At 37.7% G+C, this 22309-nt stretch overlaps 1 protein-coding gene across 1 annotated transcript in view; it reads left to right on the plus strand.

Annotated features, from left to right (window-relative positions):
- The window catches only part of LOC129726827 (neuroligin-4, Y-linked), a 487905-nt gene that overhangs the window by 459362 nt on the left and 6234 nt on the right, over positions 1-22309 (plus strand). The window contains exons 5-9 of the mRNA XM_055683960.1: positions 886-1103; positions 1174-1323; positions 1388-2450; positions 4510-4628; positions 4734-4988. Of these exons, the coding sequence (XP_055539935.1) occupies positions 886-1103; positions 1174-1323; positions 1388-2450; positions 4510-4628; positions 4734-4988 (1805 nt within the window). The remainder of the gene's footprint in view (positions 1-885; positions 1104-1173; positions 1324-1387; positions 2451-4509; positions 4629-4733; positions 4989-22309) is intronic.

Below are 22309 nucleotides of genomic sequence, written 5' to 3' on the forward strand. Positions count from 1 at the left end.
CAAAATTGTTGAACATTTAATCTATCCAACAACATACTGGTTATTGTTATCCACATATGTGGTTATGCTGTTATTATCGTTTGAAATCTGACGCATCATTTGCCAGTTTCAAACTAGTTTTGGCCGGTAGCGGCAACATCAGCGTTAGGTGCATTAGCCGGCGCTTCCTCTAGTGAAAAGTTTAGACCAGTCGTGTCTAGTTTTCATTGTGAAAAAACAGCCTTCCACTGTGTTATCAGTGTGCTTCATTGAGATTTGATAATATTATTTGAATCGAATGTTTAAAAGATTTTGAAATATTTTGCCTTCTTCCATCATTTAAACAGATGATTCAATGCTCTTGTCATACGCAAATTCATCAGACATTTCGGGGTATCACAGAGGTGCAATCAGCATTTCATCCGATTTGGAATTGACCAATCAAATGTCATTTTTGGGACAACTAGACAAATGAATCTAGAATTAAGAGTTAAATATTATTTAAACCTGACTACACTTTAACTGTTCAAATTTGTTTTGTTCCATTCCTGTTGAAATTGAAAATCGGTAACACTGATGTTATTGTTTTAGAAAAAAAGGTTGAAAAACAGTTGAAAAAAACCTTTGACGTTGTCCGAGAACACGTCAATATTTACCGAATTCACATAGCTCACAAATTTGTACTGAAATCCCAGTGGATGTTTCCGACGGGACTGCGTGAAATCGCTCACTCACAAAAAAATAATAATCAAACATCAATAACAAACAATTTGCCCTTACCAAACGCCAGAACTAATGATAGCCTGTCAATAGATAAAGCAAACGAAAGCATTCACGCACGCACTCACAGAAAAACAATTAATTAACTCTTTCCATCCTCCCCGTCTCGTTTGCTTCTCGTTCCAGATTTAGCCCAACCCGAACGCCCTCGCCGTGGGACGGCGTCCGGATAGCTGACAAATTCAGCCCCGTTTGCCCGCAGCGGCTGCCGAATGTAAATAACGAAACAGCAGCTTTAGATAAGATGCCAAAAGGACGACTAGAGTATCTGAAACGTTTACTACCTTTTTTAATCAACCAATCGGAGGATTGTTTGTACTTGAACGTATTTTCACCTGCACACGGTAAGTAGTAACGCGAATCAGGAGCGAAATTGGTTTCAATAACAGACGCGATCTCAATGACTTCTTGCAGCCGCTCAAAGCGACAAAAAATTACCTGTTGTAGTATTTTTACACGGAGAATCATTCGAGTGGAACAGCGGGAACCCCTACGATGGAACAGTGCTGGCCAGTTATGCAGAATTAGTTGTAGTTACATTGAATTATCGACTAGGAATCTTAGGTAGGAATTGATCGATCAGTTCGTCCAACTAATTGCTGACTTCTTTTTCCGTTTCTACGCAAAGGTTTTTTAAATGCCAACCCAAGCCCGGAGATCCGGGCTCGAGTGGCCAACTACGGCCTGATGGACCAGATGGCGGCCCTACACTGGGTCCAGCAGAACATTGCCAAGTTCGGAGGGGATCCCTCGATGGTGACCCTGGCTGGCCACGGTAGTGGGGCTGCCTGCATCAACTTCCTAATGACCTCGCCGACGATGGTCCCGGGACTGTTTCACCGGGCCATTCTACTGTCGGGGTCCGCCTACTCGTCCTGGGCGCTCGTTGAGGATCCAGTAATCTATGCCCTTCGCCTAGCGAAGGAAGTCAATTGCTCAATACCGGAAGATCTAATCAAGAGTCACGAGGAAATTGTGGACTGTTTGCGGGATGTACCGCTAGAGGATCTGTTTGCGGCCGACATCCAGCCTCCCAGCTTTCTTAGTGCTTTCGGACCTTCGGTAGATGGAGTAGTAATCCGACCAGGTCGAACCAATCAGGACATCGATGAAACGCCCATCCGAGGAACGTCAAAACGATCCCAAGGAGCGGCAGGCCGGTATGATCTCCTATTCGGAGTCGTCACCGGCGAGGCACTGTGGCGGTTCAGTGCCGCCGACATACAAAGCGGTTTCGAGGGTGAACGGCGGGACCGAATCCTCCGAACCTACGTAAGGAATGCCTACACGTATCACCTCAGTGAAATATTCTACACCGTAGTAAATGAATACACCGATTGGGAGCGGACCAGCATGCATCCGATCAACACCCGTGACGCTGCTGTGGCAGCTCTCTCGGATGCCCAATTTGTGGCACCCCTGGTACACACGGGCGATATGCTGGCTCCGCCTCCGCCTCTCCCGGGCCAGGAACCGTCCGGTCCGATGTGTTTCTTCTTCGTGTTCGACTACCAAACCAAGGACGGCGACTACCCCCAGCGAATGGGGACGGTCCACGGCGAGGACCTTCCCTACGTGTTCGGCGCACCCCTCGTCGACGGTTTCAACCACTTTCCCAAGAACTACACCAAATCGGAGGTAGCCCTGTCGGAGGCGATCATGATCTACTGGGCTAACTTTGCGCGAACAGGGTAAGTGTCAATGCCAGGGATGCGAGAATCGAAAAAAATAGCAACTTTTATAATTTAATTTAATTTAATAATATTAGAATTGAAAAGTTTTAAAACATACGAGAATTTAAGATATGATGTGATATGATATGATATGGTTTGATATGATATGATATGATATGATATGATATGATATGATATGATATGATATGATATGATATGATATGATATGATATGATATGATATGATATGATATGATATGATATGATATGATACGATATGATATGATATGATATGATATGATATGATATGATATGATATGATATGATATGATATGATATGATATGATATGATATGATATGATATGATATGATATGATATGATATGATATGATATGATATGATATGATATGATATGATATGATATGATATGATATGATATGATATGATATGATATGAAATGATATGATATGATATGATATGATATGGTATGATATGATATGATATGATATGATATGATATGATATGATATGATATGATATGATATGATATGATATGATATTATATTATATTATATGATATGATATGATATGATATGATATGATATGAAATGATATGATATGATATGATATGATATGATATGATATGATATGATATGATATGATATGATATGATATGATATGATATGATATGATATGAAATGATATGATATGATATGATATGATATGATATGATATGATATGATATGATATGATATGATATGATATGATATGATATGATATGATATGATATGATATGATATGATATGATATGATATGATATGATATGATATGATATGATATGATATGATATGATATGATATGATATGATATGATATGATATGATATGATATGATATGATATGATATGATATGATATGATATGATATGATATGATATGATATGATATGATATGATATGATATGATATGATATGATATGATATGATATGATATGATATGATATGATATGATATGATATGATATGATATGATATGATATGATATGATATGATATGATATGATATGATATGATATGATATGATATGATATGATATGATATGATATGATATGATATGATATGATATGATATGATATGATATGATATGATATGATATGATATGATATGATATGATATGATATGATATGATATGATATGATATGATATGATATGATATGATATGATATGATATGATATGATATGATATGATATGATATGATATGATATGATATGATATGATATGATATGATATGATATGATATGATATGATATGATATGATATGATATGATATGATATGATATGATATGATATGATATGATATGATATGATATGATATGATATGATATGATATGATATGATATGATATGATATGATATGATATGATATGATATGATATGATATGATATGATATGATATGATATGATATGATATGATATGATATGATATGATATGATATGATATGATATGATATGATATGATATGATATGATATGATATGATATGATATGATATGATATGATATGATATGATATGATATGATATGATATGATATGATATGATATGATATGATATGATATGATATGATATGATATGATATGATATGATATGATATGATATGATATGATATGATATGATATGATATGATATGATATGATATGATATGATATGATATGATATGATATGATATGATATGATATGATATGATATGATATGATATGATATGATATGATATGATATGATATGATATGATATGATATGATATGATATGATATGATATGATATGATATGATATGATAAGATTTGATATGATTTGATATGATATGATATATAATAAGAGTGGCAGAATATATAAAGATTTAAGCTAAATCGAGACACTTGAGTTAAATCGCTTATAAATATCCAAATAAATCCAGTGTTATAAAAAAGTTACCCAAAAATTCAAGATGAATTCTAAAAGAGTCATGCGAAACAACATAATTCTAGTCACTTTAACAACCTTACCAGTGCAGCTTACCAATCGATTATTTCAAATTCGCTTATTCACAGAAATCCAAACGAACACCACCGGCAGGACTCAATCCTAACGGCCTCCAAAGAGCGTAATCGCTTCCGCAGTATTAACTGGGACGAATATGATCCTGTCCACCAGAAATACCTAGAAATCGGTAAGTTTGAGCTCTGTAAAAGATGTTAAACCTCCTTTTTAGCTTACGTTGAAAAAAAAAACACACACAAACATTCTTTCTCATCGTCATAACCGTCACTTGCAGGCATGAAACCCCGCATGAAAAATCACTTCCGGGCCCACCAGCTTTCGATCTGGCTTCGACTGATACCGGAGCTGCACAAAGCCGGAATGGAGGACGTGGTGGCGCGGCACAATCTGTTCAAGAACCATGACGACTTGGACATCTACGAGGGAATCGTCAAGCCGAATGGTTTATCCCGGCTGTCCTTCCTGGAGCAGGATCTCAAGCGAAGAGGCATGAATGGTCCCCAGTTCGGCCACTCGCTGCACAGTAACGGTACGTTCTATTGTCATCCGCTGTTCTAGTTTCAGGGCAGTCTTTTATTTGTGTTCCATGTTCCGCTCGTAGCCAAACTAGTGGCACTGGTGCTAGCAGAGAAACGTGATCCTTTGCTTTCAGTCCGTTCCGAGCTTCGCCTCCGGGGGATGAACTTTGGTACATTTTGTACACCCAGGAAAAGCTGTGCTTTTTCATTCGTCGGTTTATCATGCACACACGCAACTGGCCTGCAGTATTGAGGGATGGTCAGAAACCGAGTTCTGAATGTAACTAGCCAATAGCAAATTGCTTCGTAAACAGCAACTAGTAACCATCCCTGCAGGGAAAGAGAGAGAAAAAACACACATCCCTCCCAATGAGGTTACCACGTATCAGACAGGAAGAGCTGCTGGCGTGCGAAAAGCAACAAAGTGGAAAACTAAAAATACACCAAAAAAGTGATGGTGTTTTTCGACCCACGCAGGGTGACCAGTAACCGGCATGCAAACAGTCGCCATCCATTCTATTAGAACACCCCCCTCCCCCCACCCCCGAAGAATTGAAAATGGTTCTAAACGTGTTGGTCGATCTCTTGCACCACCAAACCATGTTCCTCTAACTTTTCTACCATGCGAAATCCCCAGGGGTACAGACTAAGCACACACATACACACATTCCCTGCTGCAACTCTTCCGCTGCTGCTCGTATTATGTTCAGGTTCAGACACTTTCGAGAAGAAGTAAAAAATCGGAGATGGTTTTTGTTTCCGGTTGGCAGAACTTTGAAAAGTTGCTCACCAACTTCCTGCATCCGTCTGCTGCGGTACCGGTTTGTAGCCGATTCAGCCCCAAGTTTCGGTTCTCCTTCCGATACATGGGTAACCGACCAGTTTGGTTAAAAATGGGTTTTCTGTCTAACAGAGAAAAAAAGTTTCATTTAAATATGGTGGTATTATTTTGCTATATGTACCTGTCCAAAGCAGTGTTACTTTATAACAAAACCGTGTGCAGGGTTTTTCTTTTAGGGGGATTCCCACTTGCAATTTTGTCTTATTTACTTAAAAAATCAATCCATATTTTTTCCGAGATAACAAAGAAAAGTTCTGGTTGTGCTCAATTTTAATAAGACTGTTTTACGATGCGAACTTATTTCTTTACAAGTTTCTCGAAATTCAAATGCCTTGAAGACGGTACATCTGATTTTTTACCTAACAATCACAAAGGTTTTCCTTTCTGAGGAAAAACAATACGCGCTTCGCCTATTGTATGGTACTAGAATCGTCATTTGAAAAGGGGCTCTTATTGGCGGAATTTTTCTCCACGACAAAAAAAAATGAAACATAACGATCTCATTAATAATTTATGAAGCGTTTTAATTTTCATTTAAGACATTATTTATGTTTTCATCACATCCAAAGTTTACTAATTCAAGTAGAATACATTGTTTACAATTACAAATTTAAAAAAGGCATGATTGAAAAATAGGGGAATTTCTCAACAGGGTTTTTACAATAAGAATTTAGGACTCTTGTCCTACCACTGACAGTTTACTCATTTGATTTTTAGATATACAAAATAAGCTGTTGCATAAAATTTCATTATGATATGAGCTGATTAGAAAAATACACCTGACTGTGTCTGACTGATGAGGTTCTACTGTGCTCTCGTTTTTTTTATTCAAATAATCCTGCCTTATAATTTGCCGTATTTACGAGATTTCAACTCATATTCATGTACCAGCTTCGATTATCAATTTTTGTACTATTTGATTTTAACACAACTTAGACATATTTATTGATAAATGTATTGAACGATGAATAAAAAAATATAAACCTTTTCCTAAGACAGGTTGTCGTTCAGCTTATTCCCATGTCGACGATGGCATGTGTTTACATAACATTCGTTATGCGATACACACATCCTTCAGTACACAGTTGCTCTATTGCCGAGTTCGCTTTGTTTTGCACGGCTGTCGGTAAAGTAGCGAGCAGTTTGTGTCCTTACGCTTATTTTTCCTACAGCCTTTTATAACAGCCGTCGCACGCCATTCGTCATAGGAAATCAAAAAAAAAGAAAGAAAAATATCCTTCAAAAAATGCCGAATCAACACACGAAGTACATTTTGCGAATCTTTTTGTGATGCTCTCCCCGACTGCTAGCGCGGGTAGTTATCGCAAACACGCAGCAACAGAAAAAGTATTCTGAGAAGATAGTAAAAAGGCTGTTCTTCCGGAATGCCTGGTTCTGCACAGCTTTACTGGAACTGGAAGTTGCGAATTTAATTTAAAAATGGTGTTATACATCAATTCGCTGTTACTTGGCGTCATGTTAGTTCCAGAAATACCAACATTAGAGGGTATTTAAGCATTTTTCTCAATTTTACCCAGTTTTCCAAAAAACGTAAGTCGCCATATTGGATTCCGAATTTGTGTCAGACGTCGGTATTTATTCATCCTATCTCAAAGAAAGCCTCTATCAGGGAATATATGGTCAATTTTCACGGATGTTCTGAGTTCCCCACGAATAGTCACGGTTTCTAGACATCATCCTGGGTCCAAGAATATGAATTATAAAGACTTCTTCAACAACGAGTCGCCATCTTGGATTTAAAAATGACGTTGAAAATTAAACTCCGGTCTCTAATCATCAACTTACGGACGCTGGACATAACCGAAGAGCAGGAAATCATCGAATCCACTCAAAAAGTTCCCATACCTTAAGGTGCAACTGTGTAGGAACCAAAAATGGCCGACTCCTAATCTTCAAAGCCACAAGAATTGGAAGTAGTTAATACGTCATCTGTGAAAACACTACCTTATGTTTGCGGTGTTGATTTGATGCTATTAATATTTTTTAACCACGACTTATTTAATTGAAGGACTGGTGTAAAAAAGGTACTAACGATTAAACATATTTTCAGAGGCATAACAGTCAGTTTGACTAGTGTGATGTTTACGACAAATTAGTAGACAGTAGTTTTGTCCTTCCGAGGAAGATATACACTGCAATAAAACTGTCTTGAGATAAAATATCAAAAATAAATGATAAATATGTACAACATTTACAAAAATTCTTGTTTTATTTTTCAAAGGAACCTCAAAAATTTATCAGAACGATAATGGTTCTTTAAAAATGGAGAAACTTTGAATTGGAGCGTTACCATATCAAATGACCTGGGAATACTCAAAAATTAAATCTACCATTTCTGATTCAACTGAAACTTTGCAGCAAACTGAGTGGTTTCCGCGGATGGACACATTTTTCAGACTCAAGAGTAATTTTGTAAAAAGACGTAAGCTTTTTGGCATAGGTTATAATAAAGGCATTGTAGCTAAGAAACCTATGGTTGTACAGAAAAATTGTCTTAGACCATTACAAAAAACTAATAATGCTTTATAAAAATGCAACTTTTTTTAAAAAAACCTGAAGTTATAACAAATATATTTTTGCGAATTCCGGGATGGAGAAATGCATGATGAATTTTTATTGAAGATAATTCTTTAAAAATAAATTTAATTTCAGTATTTGTCAAAATGCGATTTTTAAAAATTCAAATGAATATTTTAAATTTAAAAGGTTATCAATCTGAACGCATCCGTTTGAAAGGTATTTCGAATGAAGGTTTGGAAAATTCGAAAATCAACACTCAATTGATACAAAAGAGAGTTTAACTTTCCATTGAAATTCCATTGAAATATAAGTCAAATTTTTATTTAAAAATGAAGTTTTAAAGGTTTTTTTAATTCCAACTTTTCAAAGAATAATTAAATTCCAATGAAACAAATTGATTCTAACAACAATTTCAAATCATAGAGCTAGGAAATAACTCCTTGAATACATTCGTTTTTGGAGATATTTCAAAATTAAGTTTAAAAAATTTGAGCATGTTATGAAAATACGCTGTTTTTGAAGGTTATACGTGGTTCTCCAGTAATAAGCATAAATTCACTAAAATAAATAATCAATATAACACAACACATTCTTTGACAGCTAAAGGATTGGATAAATAATTATGACATTCTGTTTGATGTTTTGGCAAGTGGCAGATAAATAATAACTACTTCAATCATATAATTTTCAGGCGCTAAAAAGTGCCATTGGTGTTTGGGATGATTCTAGTTTTCTTATTTTTTCACAAAATGCAAGCAATCAAATAACACATATTACAAGTAAAGACATGCTACCAACACAAGCAAGACTTAAAAGACCTAGTAGAAGCCAAATGGTTGAAAGCGCTTCAGATCCGGACAGAATCACTAACATGTCCGGACATGTTCAGCAGTGCCACAGACATGTGTATGTGACGGTGCTTCCCACACAGACGGAAGATACAAAATCTAACGCTGTGAAAGGAGATTTTCCATTACCAGTGCGTACCGCCGGCCGGTTTCCTCTGCTGGTCCGCCGCTGTGGAAGACTGTAATCGAATGAGCGAGTATTGCAGCAAAAACCATTCGAACATGTCTTCAGTTGAAATGAAGACTGACACAACACAAAATGTTACAATTCTCGCCAAACATGTGAAAAGGGCCTATGTGCCATATGTAAACAAGCAAAATTTTCTCATTTTGTGATTAATACAAGCGTAATCTATCCCTACAAATGAGATTTGTATAAAATAAAAAAAAAGAAGTTTTTTTTTAATCAACCAATCTTTTTTGTATGGGCAGATTGAACTTGTATTTGTCAAAAAATGTGAAATTGTGGCTTGTTTACATATGGCACATGGGCCCTTTTCACATGTTTTGCGAGAATTGTTAGTTTTCAATGGCAAACGATCAAAACTCACGATCAATTTGAAGTAATAAGAAAATGTGCCTTTATAGTCGAAATCGAAAATATCCTAAAACAATGAAAGAATGAGGGTGCAAGTCATACAAGTTGATCAAATTGTGCACACAATAGATTCACATAGGTTTAATAAGAATGGGAAAACTTAAAATTTGATCGATCAGAAAATCGATTTAAAGCTATGTTAGACTTGAATTGAACTGATGATTTATTTGAAATCGCCGCCTGCTACGCTGCGATTTGCCGGAGCTCTACTTACTGATGGTCGATCCTGTTCCCAGCAAATCATCCTCTTGCAACAGTGATCAGATAATCAATGCAGACTTAATTCCTGCATGCTAGCCTTTATACGTGACTCCTAAAAGTCATTGTGCACTCGAGCGAGCAAAGCAACAACAAATCGATTACAAAGTATAATCGTTTGTACAATTTATTGTCAGCTGTGCTTGGGAAGAAAGGTTAATTCGATTTAGATTGACTCAGAGTTCCGTCTGATATTTGGCCTTTTTTCATCTCTGATTGGTCGCATTACGCGTTTTTCAAGGGTCTATGTTTTTCAGTAGTATACAGACTTCCTGAAATCTCGCTCGAACAAAGAAGAGACAGTGTGCTTTGCGCTACAAGTCTCGTTTCTCATTCAGTCGCTTCGTGCTGTGTGCAGCGTGCGAGCGAGAAAACTTACCATTCGTATGAGCCATGTCTCGTCGCATGGGAATTTTTATTGCGACGTACACGAAGATATCTCGTCTCTCAACTTAACGAGTGCGGTGCATGGGCGTCGCGTACTTGAGACAGCTTGCGTGCAAATTCTCGTGAGCTCGTCTCGCGAGCTTGCCTCGCATGTTGCTTTGCGCTAATGGTGCGAGAAGGAAATTGATTTTGCGCAGAAGGAAACAGGCAGGGGATTTTATGTTTTTTTTCATTTACGGTGTTATAGCAGCATGCATCAAAACACCGTTAGCATTATCAATGATATAACCTAGTTCATTTATTTATCAATTCAAAATTCTATGATTAATTCATCCGACTTTTGTTAACATGAATTAAGAACGTTTTGTTACTATACTTATTATGCTAACGGTACGAAAATGCACCGGATGCGGAGTGTTACGTTGGTTAACAGAAGTGTTCCTTTCGTCGGTTTAGATGTCATTGACTATCTTATGATAGAACTCTGTTTTGTAGTTCTAAGGATAAAAAATGTGGTTTGAAATTACAACATAAGTTTTCCGGGAGTTAAAAATAGTAAAACCATTGAAATTGTTTATATTTTCTAGTACATGTTGATGTTGGATAGAATTTTCGAATTGAGTACACTAAAGTCGCTTTTTATGCGGGGGATACATGCCGCGTAAAAAACCGCGTAAATTCTGCAATCCGAGTGAAGAGGAACCGAAATCCGCAAGAAAAAAAAAGTAGGAGGGTGGTATTCAAGACACGACCGCATGACGTTGACTACCGTATTCTTAAAAAAAAAATATTCCTTTGAAGCAAATAGTAGAGGGAATTGCAACGCTTCTTTTACAAAACTTCTGTAACAAAATTTCGTGGCTCCAAAAGGTACCAGTTTCCGATTATTCTCGTCCAGAATTCCAGCCATTTGAGTATTTTGCAGTAGCCATTTATTACTAACAGCCACCAGCATAACGGGTGAAACCGGCACGAGATGACCGGTACTATTTTGTCTTTCCTCCTTTCAGCTGCTAACACCTAGCGCTGTCGTGAAATTAACATCAACATGAACATGCATTTTTGCAAGGTTTTTTTTCCGCTAGCAACAGCAATTGTAAAACATAAAATTCAACTAACCGCTTCTATTATAAAACTGCGAGGCACCAAAAGGTGCCAGTTGCCGATTTCTTGTTTACTGGTTTCCGTCCAGAATTCCAGCCATTTTAGTACTTTGCAGTAGCCACCAGCATCACGGATCAAACCGGCACGAGATGACCGGTACTATTTTGTTTTTCCTCCGAGCGTCCGTATGTATCCGGTACGGTTTAATAATGAAACTGATGGGGTGAAATGTTCGAACGATACGTTTTATACCAAGGCTTCGTCAGATAAATAGAAAGAGGGATGGGCTACATAGATGATGAAATGGCAGAGACAAATGTTTCTTGAAAGCTGCGCCGGCCGCTGTCGTAATATTAACACCAACACAAACATGCATTTTTGCAAGGTTTTTTTCCGCTAGCAGCAGCATTTGGTAAAACAGAAAATTCAATTAGCCGCTTCTGTACCAAAATTTTGAGGCACCAAAAGGTGCCAGTTGCCGATTATAGTTTCCTGGTTAGTCCGTCCAGAATTCCAGCCATTTAAGTGTTTTGCAGTAGCCATTTACTACTAAAGCCACCAGCATTACGGGTGAAACCGGCACGAGATGACCGGTACTATTTTGTATTTCCTCCTTTCAGCTGCTAACACCTAGCGCTGTCGTGAAATTAACATCAACATGAACATGCATTTTTGCAAGGTTTTTTTTCCGCTAGCAACAGCAATTGTAAAACATAAAATTCAACTAACTGCTTCTATTATAAAACTGCGAGGCACCAAAAGGTGCCAGTTGCCGATTTCTTGTTTACTGGTTTCCGTCCAGAATTCCAGCCATTTTAGTACTTTGCAGTAGCCACCAGCATCACGGATCAAACCGGCACGAGATGACCGGTACTATTTTGTTTTTCCTCCGAGCGTCCGTATGTATCCGGTACGGTTTAATAATGAAACTGATGGGGTGAAATGTTCGAACGATACGTTTTATACCAAGGCTTCGTCAGATAAATTAAAAGAGGGATGGGCTACGCAAATTATGGAATGGAAGAGACAAATGTTTCTTGAAAGCTGCGCCGGCCGCTGTCATAATATTAACACCAACACAAACATGCATTTTTGCAAGGTTTTTTCCGCTAGCAGCATTATTTGGTAAAACAGAAAATTCAATTAGCCGCTTCTGTACCAAAATTTCGAGGCACCAAAAGGTGCCAGTTGCCGATTATAGTTTCCTGGTTAGTCCGTCCAGAATTCCAGCCATTTAAGTGTTTTGCAGTAGCCATTTACTACTAAAGCCACCAGCATTACGGGTGAAACCGGCACGAGATGACCGGTACTATTTTGTATTTCCTCCTTTCAGCTGCTATCACCTAGCGTCCGCATGTCACTGGTGCGGTTTTGGAATCAGAATGATGGGGCGCCGGCCGCTGTCGTAAAATTAACACCAACAAAAAGATGCATATTTGCAAGGTTTTTTCCGCTAGCAGCAGCATTTTGTAATAAAACAGAAAATTCAATTAGCCGCTTCTGTAACAAAATTTCGAGGCACCAAAAGGGGCCAGGTGCCAAATATATCCATGCTTTTGGTCAGTCCGTCCAGAATTCTTTCAAGATAGCGTCCGTATGTAGCCGGTACGGTTTAGTAATGAAACTGATGGGGTGAAATGTTCGAACGGTACGTTTTATACCAAGGCTTCGTCAGATAAATTAAAAGAGGGATGGGCTACGCAAATTATGGAATGGAAGAGACAAATGTTTCTTGAAAGCTGCGCCGGCCGCTGTCATAATATTAACACCAACACAAACATGCATTTTTGCAAGGTTTTTTCCGCTAGCAGCATCATTTGGTAAAACAGAAAATTCAATTTGCCGCTTCTGTAACAAAATTTAGAGGCACCAAAAGGTGCCAGTTGCCGATTATAGTTTCCTGGTTAGTCCGTCCAGAATTCCAGCCATTTAAGTGTTTTGCAGTAGCCATTTACTACTAAAGCCACCAGCATTACGGGTGAAACCGGCACGAGATGACCGGTACTATATTGTATTTCCTCCTTTCAGCTGCTATCACCTAGCGTCCGCATGTCACTGGTGCGGTTTTGGAATCAGAATGATGGGGCGCCGGCCGCTGTCGTAAAATTAACACCAACAAAAAGATGCATATTTGCAAGGTTTTTTCCGCTAGCAGCAGCATTTTGTAATAAAACAGAAAATTCAATTAGCCGCTTCTGTAACAAAATTTCGAGGCACCAAAAGGGGCCAGGTGCCGAATATATCCATGCTTTTGGTCAGTCCGTCCAGAATTCTTTCAAGATAGCGTCCGTATGTAGCCGGTACGGTTTAGTAATGAAACTGATGGGGTGAAATGTTCGAACGGTACGTTTTATACCAAGGCTTCGTCAGATAAATTAAAAGAGGGATGGGCTACGCAAATTATGGAATGGAAGAGACAAATGTTTCTTGAAAGCTGCGCCGGCCGCTGTCATAATATTAACACAAACATGCATTTTTGCAAGGTTTTTTCCGCTAGCAGCATCATTTGGTAAAACAGAAAATTCAATTAGCCGCTTCTGTACCAAAATTTCGAGGCACCAAAAGGTGCCAGTTGCCGATTATAGTTTCCTGGTTAGTCCGTCCATAATTCCAGCCATTTAAGTGTTTTGCAGTAGCCATTTACTACTAAAGCCACCAGCATTACGGGTGAAACCGGCACGAGATGACCGGTACTATATTGTATTTCCTCCTTTCAGCTGCTATCACCTAGCGTCCGCATGTCACTGGTGCGGTTTTGGAATCAGAATGATGGGGCGCCGGCCGCTGTCGTAAAATTAACACCAACAAAAAGATGCATATTTGCAAGGTTTTTTCCGCTAGCAGCAGCATTTTGTAATAAAACAGAAAATTCAATTAGCCGCTTCTGTAACAAAATTTCGAGGCACCAAAAGGGGCCAGGTGCCGAATATATCCATGCTTTTGGTCAGTCCGTCCAGAATTCTTTCAAGATAGCGTCCGTATGTAGCCGGTACGGTTTAGTAATGAAACTGATGGGGTGAAATGTTCGAACGGTACGTTTTATACCAAGGCTTCGTCAGATAAATTAAAAGAGGGATGGGCTACGCAAATTATGGAATGGAAGAGACAAATGTTTCTTGAAAGCTGCGCCGGCCGCTGTCATAATATTAACACCAACACAAACATGCATTTTTGCAAGGTTTTTTCCGCTAGCAGCATCATTTGGTAAAACAGAAAATTCAATTTGCCGCTTCTGTAACAAAATTTAGAGGCACCAAAAGGTGCCAGTTGCCGATTACATTGTTGTTTTCTGGTTAATCTACTAAAAGCCACCAGCATAACGGGTGAAACCGGCACGAGATGACCGGTACTATTTTGTATTTCCTCCTTTCAGCTGCTAACACCTAGCGCTGTCGTGAAATTAACATCAACATGAACATGCATTTTTGCAAGGTTTTTTTTCCGCTAGCAACAGCAATTGTAAAACATAAAATTCAACTAACCGCTTCTATTATAAAACTGCGAGTTGCCGATTTCTTGTTTACTGGTTTCCGTCCAGAATTCCAGCCATTTTAGTACTTTGCAGTAGCCACCAGCATCACGGATCAAACCGGCACGAGATGACCGGTACTATTTTGTTTTTCCTCCTTTTAGCTGCTAACACCGAGCGTCCGTATGTATCCGGTACGGTTTAATAATGAAACTGATGGGGTGAAATGTTCGAACGATACGTTTTATACCAAGGCTTCGTCAGATAAATAGAAAGAGGGATGGGCTACATAGATGATGAAATGGCAGAGACAAATGTTTCTTGAAAGCTGCGCCGGCCGCTGTCGTAATATTAACACCAACACAAACATGCATTTTTGCAAGGTTTTTTTCCGCTAGCAGCAGCATTTGGTAAAACAGAAAATTCAATTAGCCGCTTCTGTACCAAAATTTCGAGGCACCAAAAGGTGCCAGTTGCCGATTATAGTTTCCTGGTTAGTCCGTCCAGAATTCCAGCCATTTAAGTGTTTTGCAGTAGCCATTTACTACTAAAGCCACCAGCATTACGGGTGAAACCGGCACGAGATGACCGGTACTATTTTGTATTTCCTCCTTTCAGCTGCTATCACCTAGCGTCCGCATGTCACTGGTGCGGTTTTGGAATCAGAATGATGGGGTGCCGGCCGCTGTCGTAAAATTAACACCAACAAAAAGATGCATATTTGCAAGGTTTTTTCCGCTAGCAGCAGCATAAACATCGGAAACAGAAAGTGACAACAACAATAACAACAAAGTCAGATCGATTGTATCCGTTAGTGTCGACTGTGCTTGGGAAGAGAGGTAGTGATTGGCTGCGCGGTATGATTTAGACAATCGATATTAATTACCAATTTTTCAATAGTGTATCTCAAACAATAGTTTGTTTTTGTTACATAAATTTAACCGTAAAAGAATTTCTGATCGATTGATGCCAAAACCTCGAAAACCTGATTATAGATGACTGCAAAATAAGCGCTCAAAACCTGACCACTTTTCTCTGGTTTTCCCTGGTTGAATTACTAGATTTTTAAATTCAGGGGCCTAACTTCGATATAGACGTTAGTCAACGTCAAAATACCGCGTAAATTCCGGAATCCACGTAAAAAAAAACGCGTAAAAGCGACCTTAGTGTATAGATATTGCAAATCAGGTTCTGAAGGTTCGTGATAATCTGATCGTAGTAATATAGTTTTATGAATTCTTCCGATTAATACACCATTTAGAAGGGTCTGACGGCATATATCGTATGTAGGTACGGTAGGCAGCCTATACACCAGAGAGATGCATAGGCACTCACCGTTAAGGCAACTGTCAACATCAAAACGGATAACGGCAATGCAAAATTATACAGCTCGCCCGTTTTGATGTTGACAGTTTCCTCAACGGTGAGTGCTTTGTCATTTCTCTAATATACAGTTTCACTAAGGTACAGTACGGGCGTCTCGCTCAGTTCGTAAAGCGATAAGACAACGTGTGGTGCGCCGCAGTCTCTTACCGAAGAAAAAAAAGAAAAGAAACATCTCGTCGTTTCAGCGCGTGTACAGCAAGTCTGTGTACACGAGAAAGTCTCACGAGGTGTAGCGCACGAGCTGTATCAAGTATGTACAGTACGGGCGTCTCGCTCAGTTCGTAGTGCGATGAAACATCGCCTTGCGCATCGCAATCCGAACCGAAAGAGAAGCGAAAGAGCAACCTGCAAATTGCATGTGACGTGTCTCGTCTCGTCGCACATGCATGGAAATTCTACGAGCGAGAGAAAGATTTCTCTCGTCGCTTGAAAAAAAAAAGCGCGTGCACGGGAAGTCTGGTAGTATAATAGTTGGTATGACAGAATCAGTCTTCCGCATATTGATGAAAGATTTCTGCAAAAATGAAGAAAGTTCGTCGAAACCTAACTGAGTTTTAAGCATATGAAAGAAGACAATTTTCTGGACGCTCTGGATGTTTCCGGTCTGCACCCCTATGTTTTCGTAAGACGTGACTCTATGTCAAAACTTTTTTGACGTACGATAGTCTTACTTTAGTAGGGTGGCATGCTGTAGAAAGTGTTACGAAAATATGCCCTCTTATAGTGCATATCATAAAGGTGGGACAAAAAAAAGGTTAGCTTCCATGCACTTTTCGTGTATGAGACATTCATTCAGTTTGGGGCAAATATATTCTTCTACAAGCATCAAAGCGCCCTCCGTTCTTCAGAAGAGTTTTTCACAGAAAAATTTTCTATAACCATCATGTATTGATATATTTTAAAAAACAAACTGCTCATCTCTAGAGAATAAGGTTTGGAAATGTGGATTTTACCAAATGAATTTCATGTTTACTGCCAGCGAAACCACACCGATGGAGTTGTCACAAACGCAACAATATAACTCGTATCATGTTGTGTTGCTGCTTAGCAGGAAGACGATCAAATAATACTGGTGTCGTTTAAAAGCAGATACCAAGAGTGCAACTGTTGCGTGTTGCATATTGCCGATGTGCGACTGGGGGAAAATCCTGTTCGTGCTGACGTTACTGGTGTTAGACACTGCTATGGTGTCAAGCTATACTAGCTAACGGTGCTTCCACAGACCGTTATTATAAAAAAATGGACCAAAAGGATCGGAGTACACCATTCGATTCGTTATGACGTACTGAATCTCTGGTCAAAATTTCAAAATCTTCGTATATCACTTTTAATAAACGACGAAATACTTATTGTAAAGCACATTTTTCAATCACCATTCGGTCGGCGTGCGACCAGATTGAACCAAGCGCCAAAAACGTTATTTCGAGAAATCCGCCATCAATGTTTAACCACCCCGTATGTTCTTGCAAGTTGCTGCAGAGAAATTTTGTTATAATACCATTCTAAACTGTTCAAATGATTTCGTTTTTTTCATGAAAGATAGATTATCAATTTTAACGTCCACTGGTGTTAAAAACTCAATTTAAAAAAAAAATGGCGCTTGTTTCGGTCTGGTCGCACGCCGACCATTTAATGAGAAAACTTCCAAAATATTTTCTACACATTCCAAGTATTATAATTATGTTACATGACATTTACAATTGGTGGAAAGATTTATTTGAAAATCCCACAGTGCACAGTTGTCTCAACTCGGAGAATCGTGATCGTTTCAGATTTGACTGGTGAAAATTGATTTTATGTACTCAATGTATTCATCGAAATTTTTTCATAGAACAAGGCCTTACTTTTGGCTTTTTCGGTTATTCGATCAATCCACCTAACATTTAGATAAAACAAATACTTTTTCTAATGATCAATATTCCAGATTGCTTTTTATCAGCAACATTGTGGGAATATTCAAAAGAACAAAAAAACTGCTGAATACTGATATCGCCTATCTGTACGTTGGACACGACGAAATAGAGTTTTTTATGGTAAACCGCTTCTCAAAATCGGTTTTTTGTCTATAACTTTTTCTGTAATTGTCAAAACAGCATTCAGCAACTCATCATCAAAATCATCATCGTCAAATCATCGAAAAGATTTATAACTCGACATCACAGCCTTTCAAAATTAGAACAGAATTTGGTTATCTCCAAACCCTCAGCCGCAGGATGCCACACAGTGCAGCGTGTTTTTCTGTTGCGTGGCTGAGAGTACTATACTCTTGATGTGGCATCTGCTTCCATCTATCTATCACAAAAAACTTTGCCCTCTAACTTCACTTGCTTTGGAGATATAATGTTGCATTTTGAACTAGCCCTTAAAATTAGTTTTTTTAATTACCTGAAAACTTTAGCATTCAGAAGACAATAATGTTCAGCATATATTTTAACACCATCGAAACACACAGCTTATCACCTTAAATCCCCACTAGCTCGTAGTCTGCCGCGACAATTAAAAAATGTGCCTTCCTCCTTCTCCTGCTAATGTAGAAATAATACGAACTGTATTTGGCTCAGTAAAACATTGAATCAGGCTTCTGAATACTCCTCTTCGTTGAAATGTGTAGATGAAAAATATTGCTCTTGATACCAGTAGGCAGTAAACACGTGTTGCATATGCATGCAGCTCATAGTTTTGCTTGATTTGATACAGCTCTTAAGAAAAAAAATCAAAGGTAGCCATTTTCACACCCACGAACTTTTATAAACGCAATGCAAAAAAATGCACTATGATTCATGGTCCACGGAAAAAGCGATAACTTACACATCTCCGATTGAGTGAGCACAGATTTTAGCTACTCAGTTCTCGACGGAGTAAAAATTTAAAATCTAACTGTGGTTCCGAACGAATCCTTTATAGAATGAATTTGCTCTCGGGTTTCGTAGGATCTCGTTTGCTTTGCCTAAATAATGCAGCTGGCATAGCTTAGCTACTAGTAAAGATTGATATTATAACGTTTCGCGTTGACGGTGTTAAAAGAGATTTTGAAGGATGTTCGCATCTACGTGAACTTACTTATGTAGTTATCAAAATGTGCATGATGAGCAAAAATATTTTCTTCTTTCTTGTTCGCTTGTAAAAACTAAACAAATATCAGAAACGCCGTCAACACGAAATTACAAAACCAGATTACATTGCATCATGGTTAGCACAGTAGGAAGAATCGGAGGTAGGAAGAATCGATCAGATGTTAAGCAGGTATAAGACGAAGCAAATATTTGCTATTTTTCAATACAGATTTAATTTTGTGCAAATAAAAATCGTACCAAAAATAGCAAATATTTGCTTCGTCTAATACCTGCTTTACTCTGATCGATTCTTCCTACCTCCGTTCAAAAAGAGCAAATATATAATAGCGAACCTAGAATTAATACTGTGAAACAGCACAAGTAGGACATTGAGCACCAAACAGTTTTCCCCAGCGAACGATTGCGATATTTCCATCAGCTAACTTGATCGCTCTAGCATATAATTTCATCAGCCGAAAATGATAAAAGAGTTGGTATATTCGAAAGCCTGCATTGAATGTATCGTGCCGCGTCAAATAAATTATTTAAACTAAACACACAGCTTTGTAGAAGACACGAAAAAGATAACTTCTACAAAGACCGAGTTATTGCCAAAAAATTGAAATCATTTTTTATACTTCTCCAGATCCCAGTCAGACAAAAACTAACAAACGAAACCTACATAGGATTAATTATTACACTGGTCACCAAAATGAAAAAGTGCATTCCAAAACCTCAAACCGGAAAAAATGAGAGATTATAGCTATTAAACCATTCCTATGAGTTTCGATGCCCCTAGCCAATAACGAAACGTGTGAACTTTTCTGGTCATTTTTTTCGGTATGAGGTTTTGGAGTGCACCTGTGTTGACCACTATTATCATAATCACTCTATAAAATTGATTAAAACCTTTCTCCTTCCCAGTACATCCATTACCTGATTTGCAATTCGGAAAAGTAAACATATTTTTTACATAATTTAGCAATAGTTTGGTATGTGTAAAAGTTATCTGTTTGTATCTTCTACAAAATTGTGTATTTAGATGATATACAAATATATGCTGAACATTGGTAAGGCACCAATCAATGCTATAGTAAAAATCGGATTTAACAATTAATCTGTTATGAAACGATATATCTTCAAAACAAGTAAAATTTGAGGAAAAGAATCTGGTGCAAAGTTTTTGTGACGATATTATCTTTGCAGGAGACACCATTTTTCTAAAGTGTAAGACTGAAAAGTTAGATTTTGCAGGGCCACTAACGGCAGAGCTACGCATTACAAATTTGATTTGTTCTTTGAGACTCTTTATGTACTAAATATGTTCTAAAGACATTATGTCTATAAAACCACAATTTGGAGAATAAAGAAAAGACAAATTCACGATGTCGAGTTCTCGTAGTCCAAATGGGGTAAAATGGCCCTAGAAGGTTTTTTTCAAAAAACCGTCAAAATCACTGAAAGCAATATATTTCTTGCTAGACTTGATAGATTTTGCTGAAAATTTGAATAATTACTCTACCTTACCAGAGCTACCTACTTTACCAGAAGATAAGCGATTTGGTGTAAAACGTTCCTTGAAGAATTTTTTTTCGATATTATCATTATGACGGTAGAGCAAATAAAATCATTATTAGCACGATTTCCTCCAATATTCATATAGGCAAAACTTAGTGTAAGCGTAAAGGAAGATGGTGCTTTGATGAACGTTGAAGAACATCATGAAAATAAATTGATAATTATAAGTGTTCGAAGTCGTGTTTTTTTTTTTCAAATGAATATTTATTTTGATTGATACAACAGCAACCAGGTTAACATGATTTTGTGGCCAACACTCTGGAAAAAAGCAAAAAATAAGACCAATGCCAATAAATTTAAAATTTTCAATTTTCAATTCAAATTAGAAAGATGAACATGAAACTCAAACAATAACTGACTTCATTCGCTTCAGCAAAACGCAAAATATTGCAGTCTTATCGATAATGTCTTTTACCAGGTTTGATGCTTTTCTTGAAGCTTTGTGAAAAAGTCAAGAAAAACCTTAGTCCTTTTTAGTGAGTTTCCAAATGATGCATCAGGTTCTGATATCAAATGAAAGTTCTTTAGTTGTTTTATAAAATGCTAATCTCGGGTTCTGGACTGTTTTCTGTAGAGAAAATAGCACCCAGAGAATCACCAAGTATTTTTCAAGAAAAATATTTTTTTCGTCATGTAAATCTATTTGTCACTTTTGTCATCTTATCTTTAAGTTCGTATCTAACTAGAATGATAATCCAATTTTTTAGTAAATCTGTCAATTCCAACCCTAGTTCTTGCAGTTTTGGTGATTTTGACGGTATTTTTCGAAAAAAAATCTTCAAGGAACGTTTTACTCCAAATGACGTATCTTCTGGTAGAGTAAAGTAGGTAGTTTTGGTTTTTTTTGTTGGGTATTTTCGTCACTGCGACCAATTTAGTTCTGGTAAGGTAGAGTGATTATCCAAATTTACAGCAAAATCTACCAAGTCTTGCAGGAAATATGGTGTTTTTATTGATTTTAACGGTTTTTTGAAAAAAAAACCTTCTAGGGCCGTTTTACCCCATTTGACACACTTGGCTTATACATGACATTAAAGCTCTTGATTTGCTTTACAAAACGCTATATTCAGATATTTTTTCTAGCGATGTTGAGAAGAATAGAATAACCCTGCCTTTTTTTCGTCATGTCACCTCTTTGATATATATTGTGCCCATGCGTTTTGAAGTACTCTTAGTGTAGAAAAATACCACAAATTTTTAGAAATATCATTTTTACAGGCCGTTTTACTCTACTTAACTTCATTCTTACATATGGTACCAGTCAACGTT

This window comes from Wyeomyia smithii, chromosome 3 (genome assembly GCF_029784165.1).
Source record: "Wyeomyia smithii strain HCP4-BCI-WySm-NY-G18 chromosome 3, ASM2978416v1, whole genome shotgun sequence".
NCBI lineage: Eukaryota > Metazoa > Arthropoda > Insecta > Diptera > Culicidae > Wyeomyia > Wyeomyia smithii.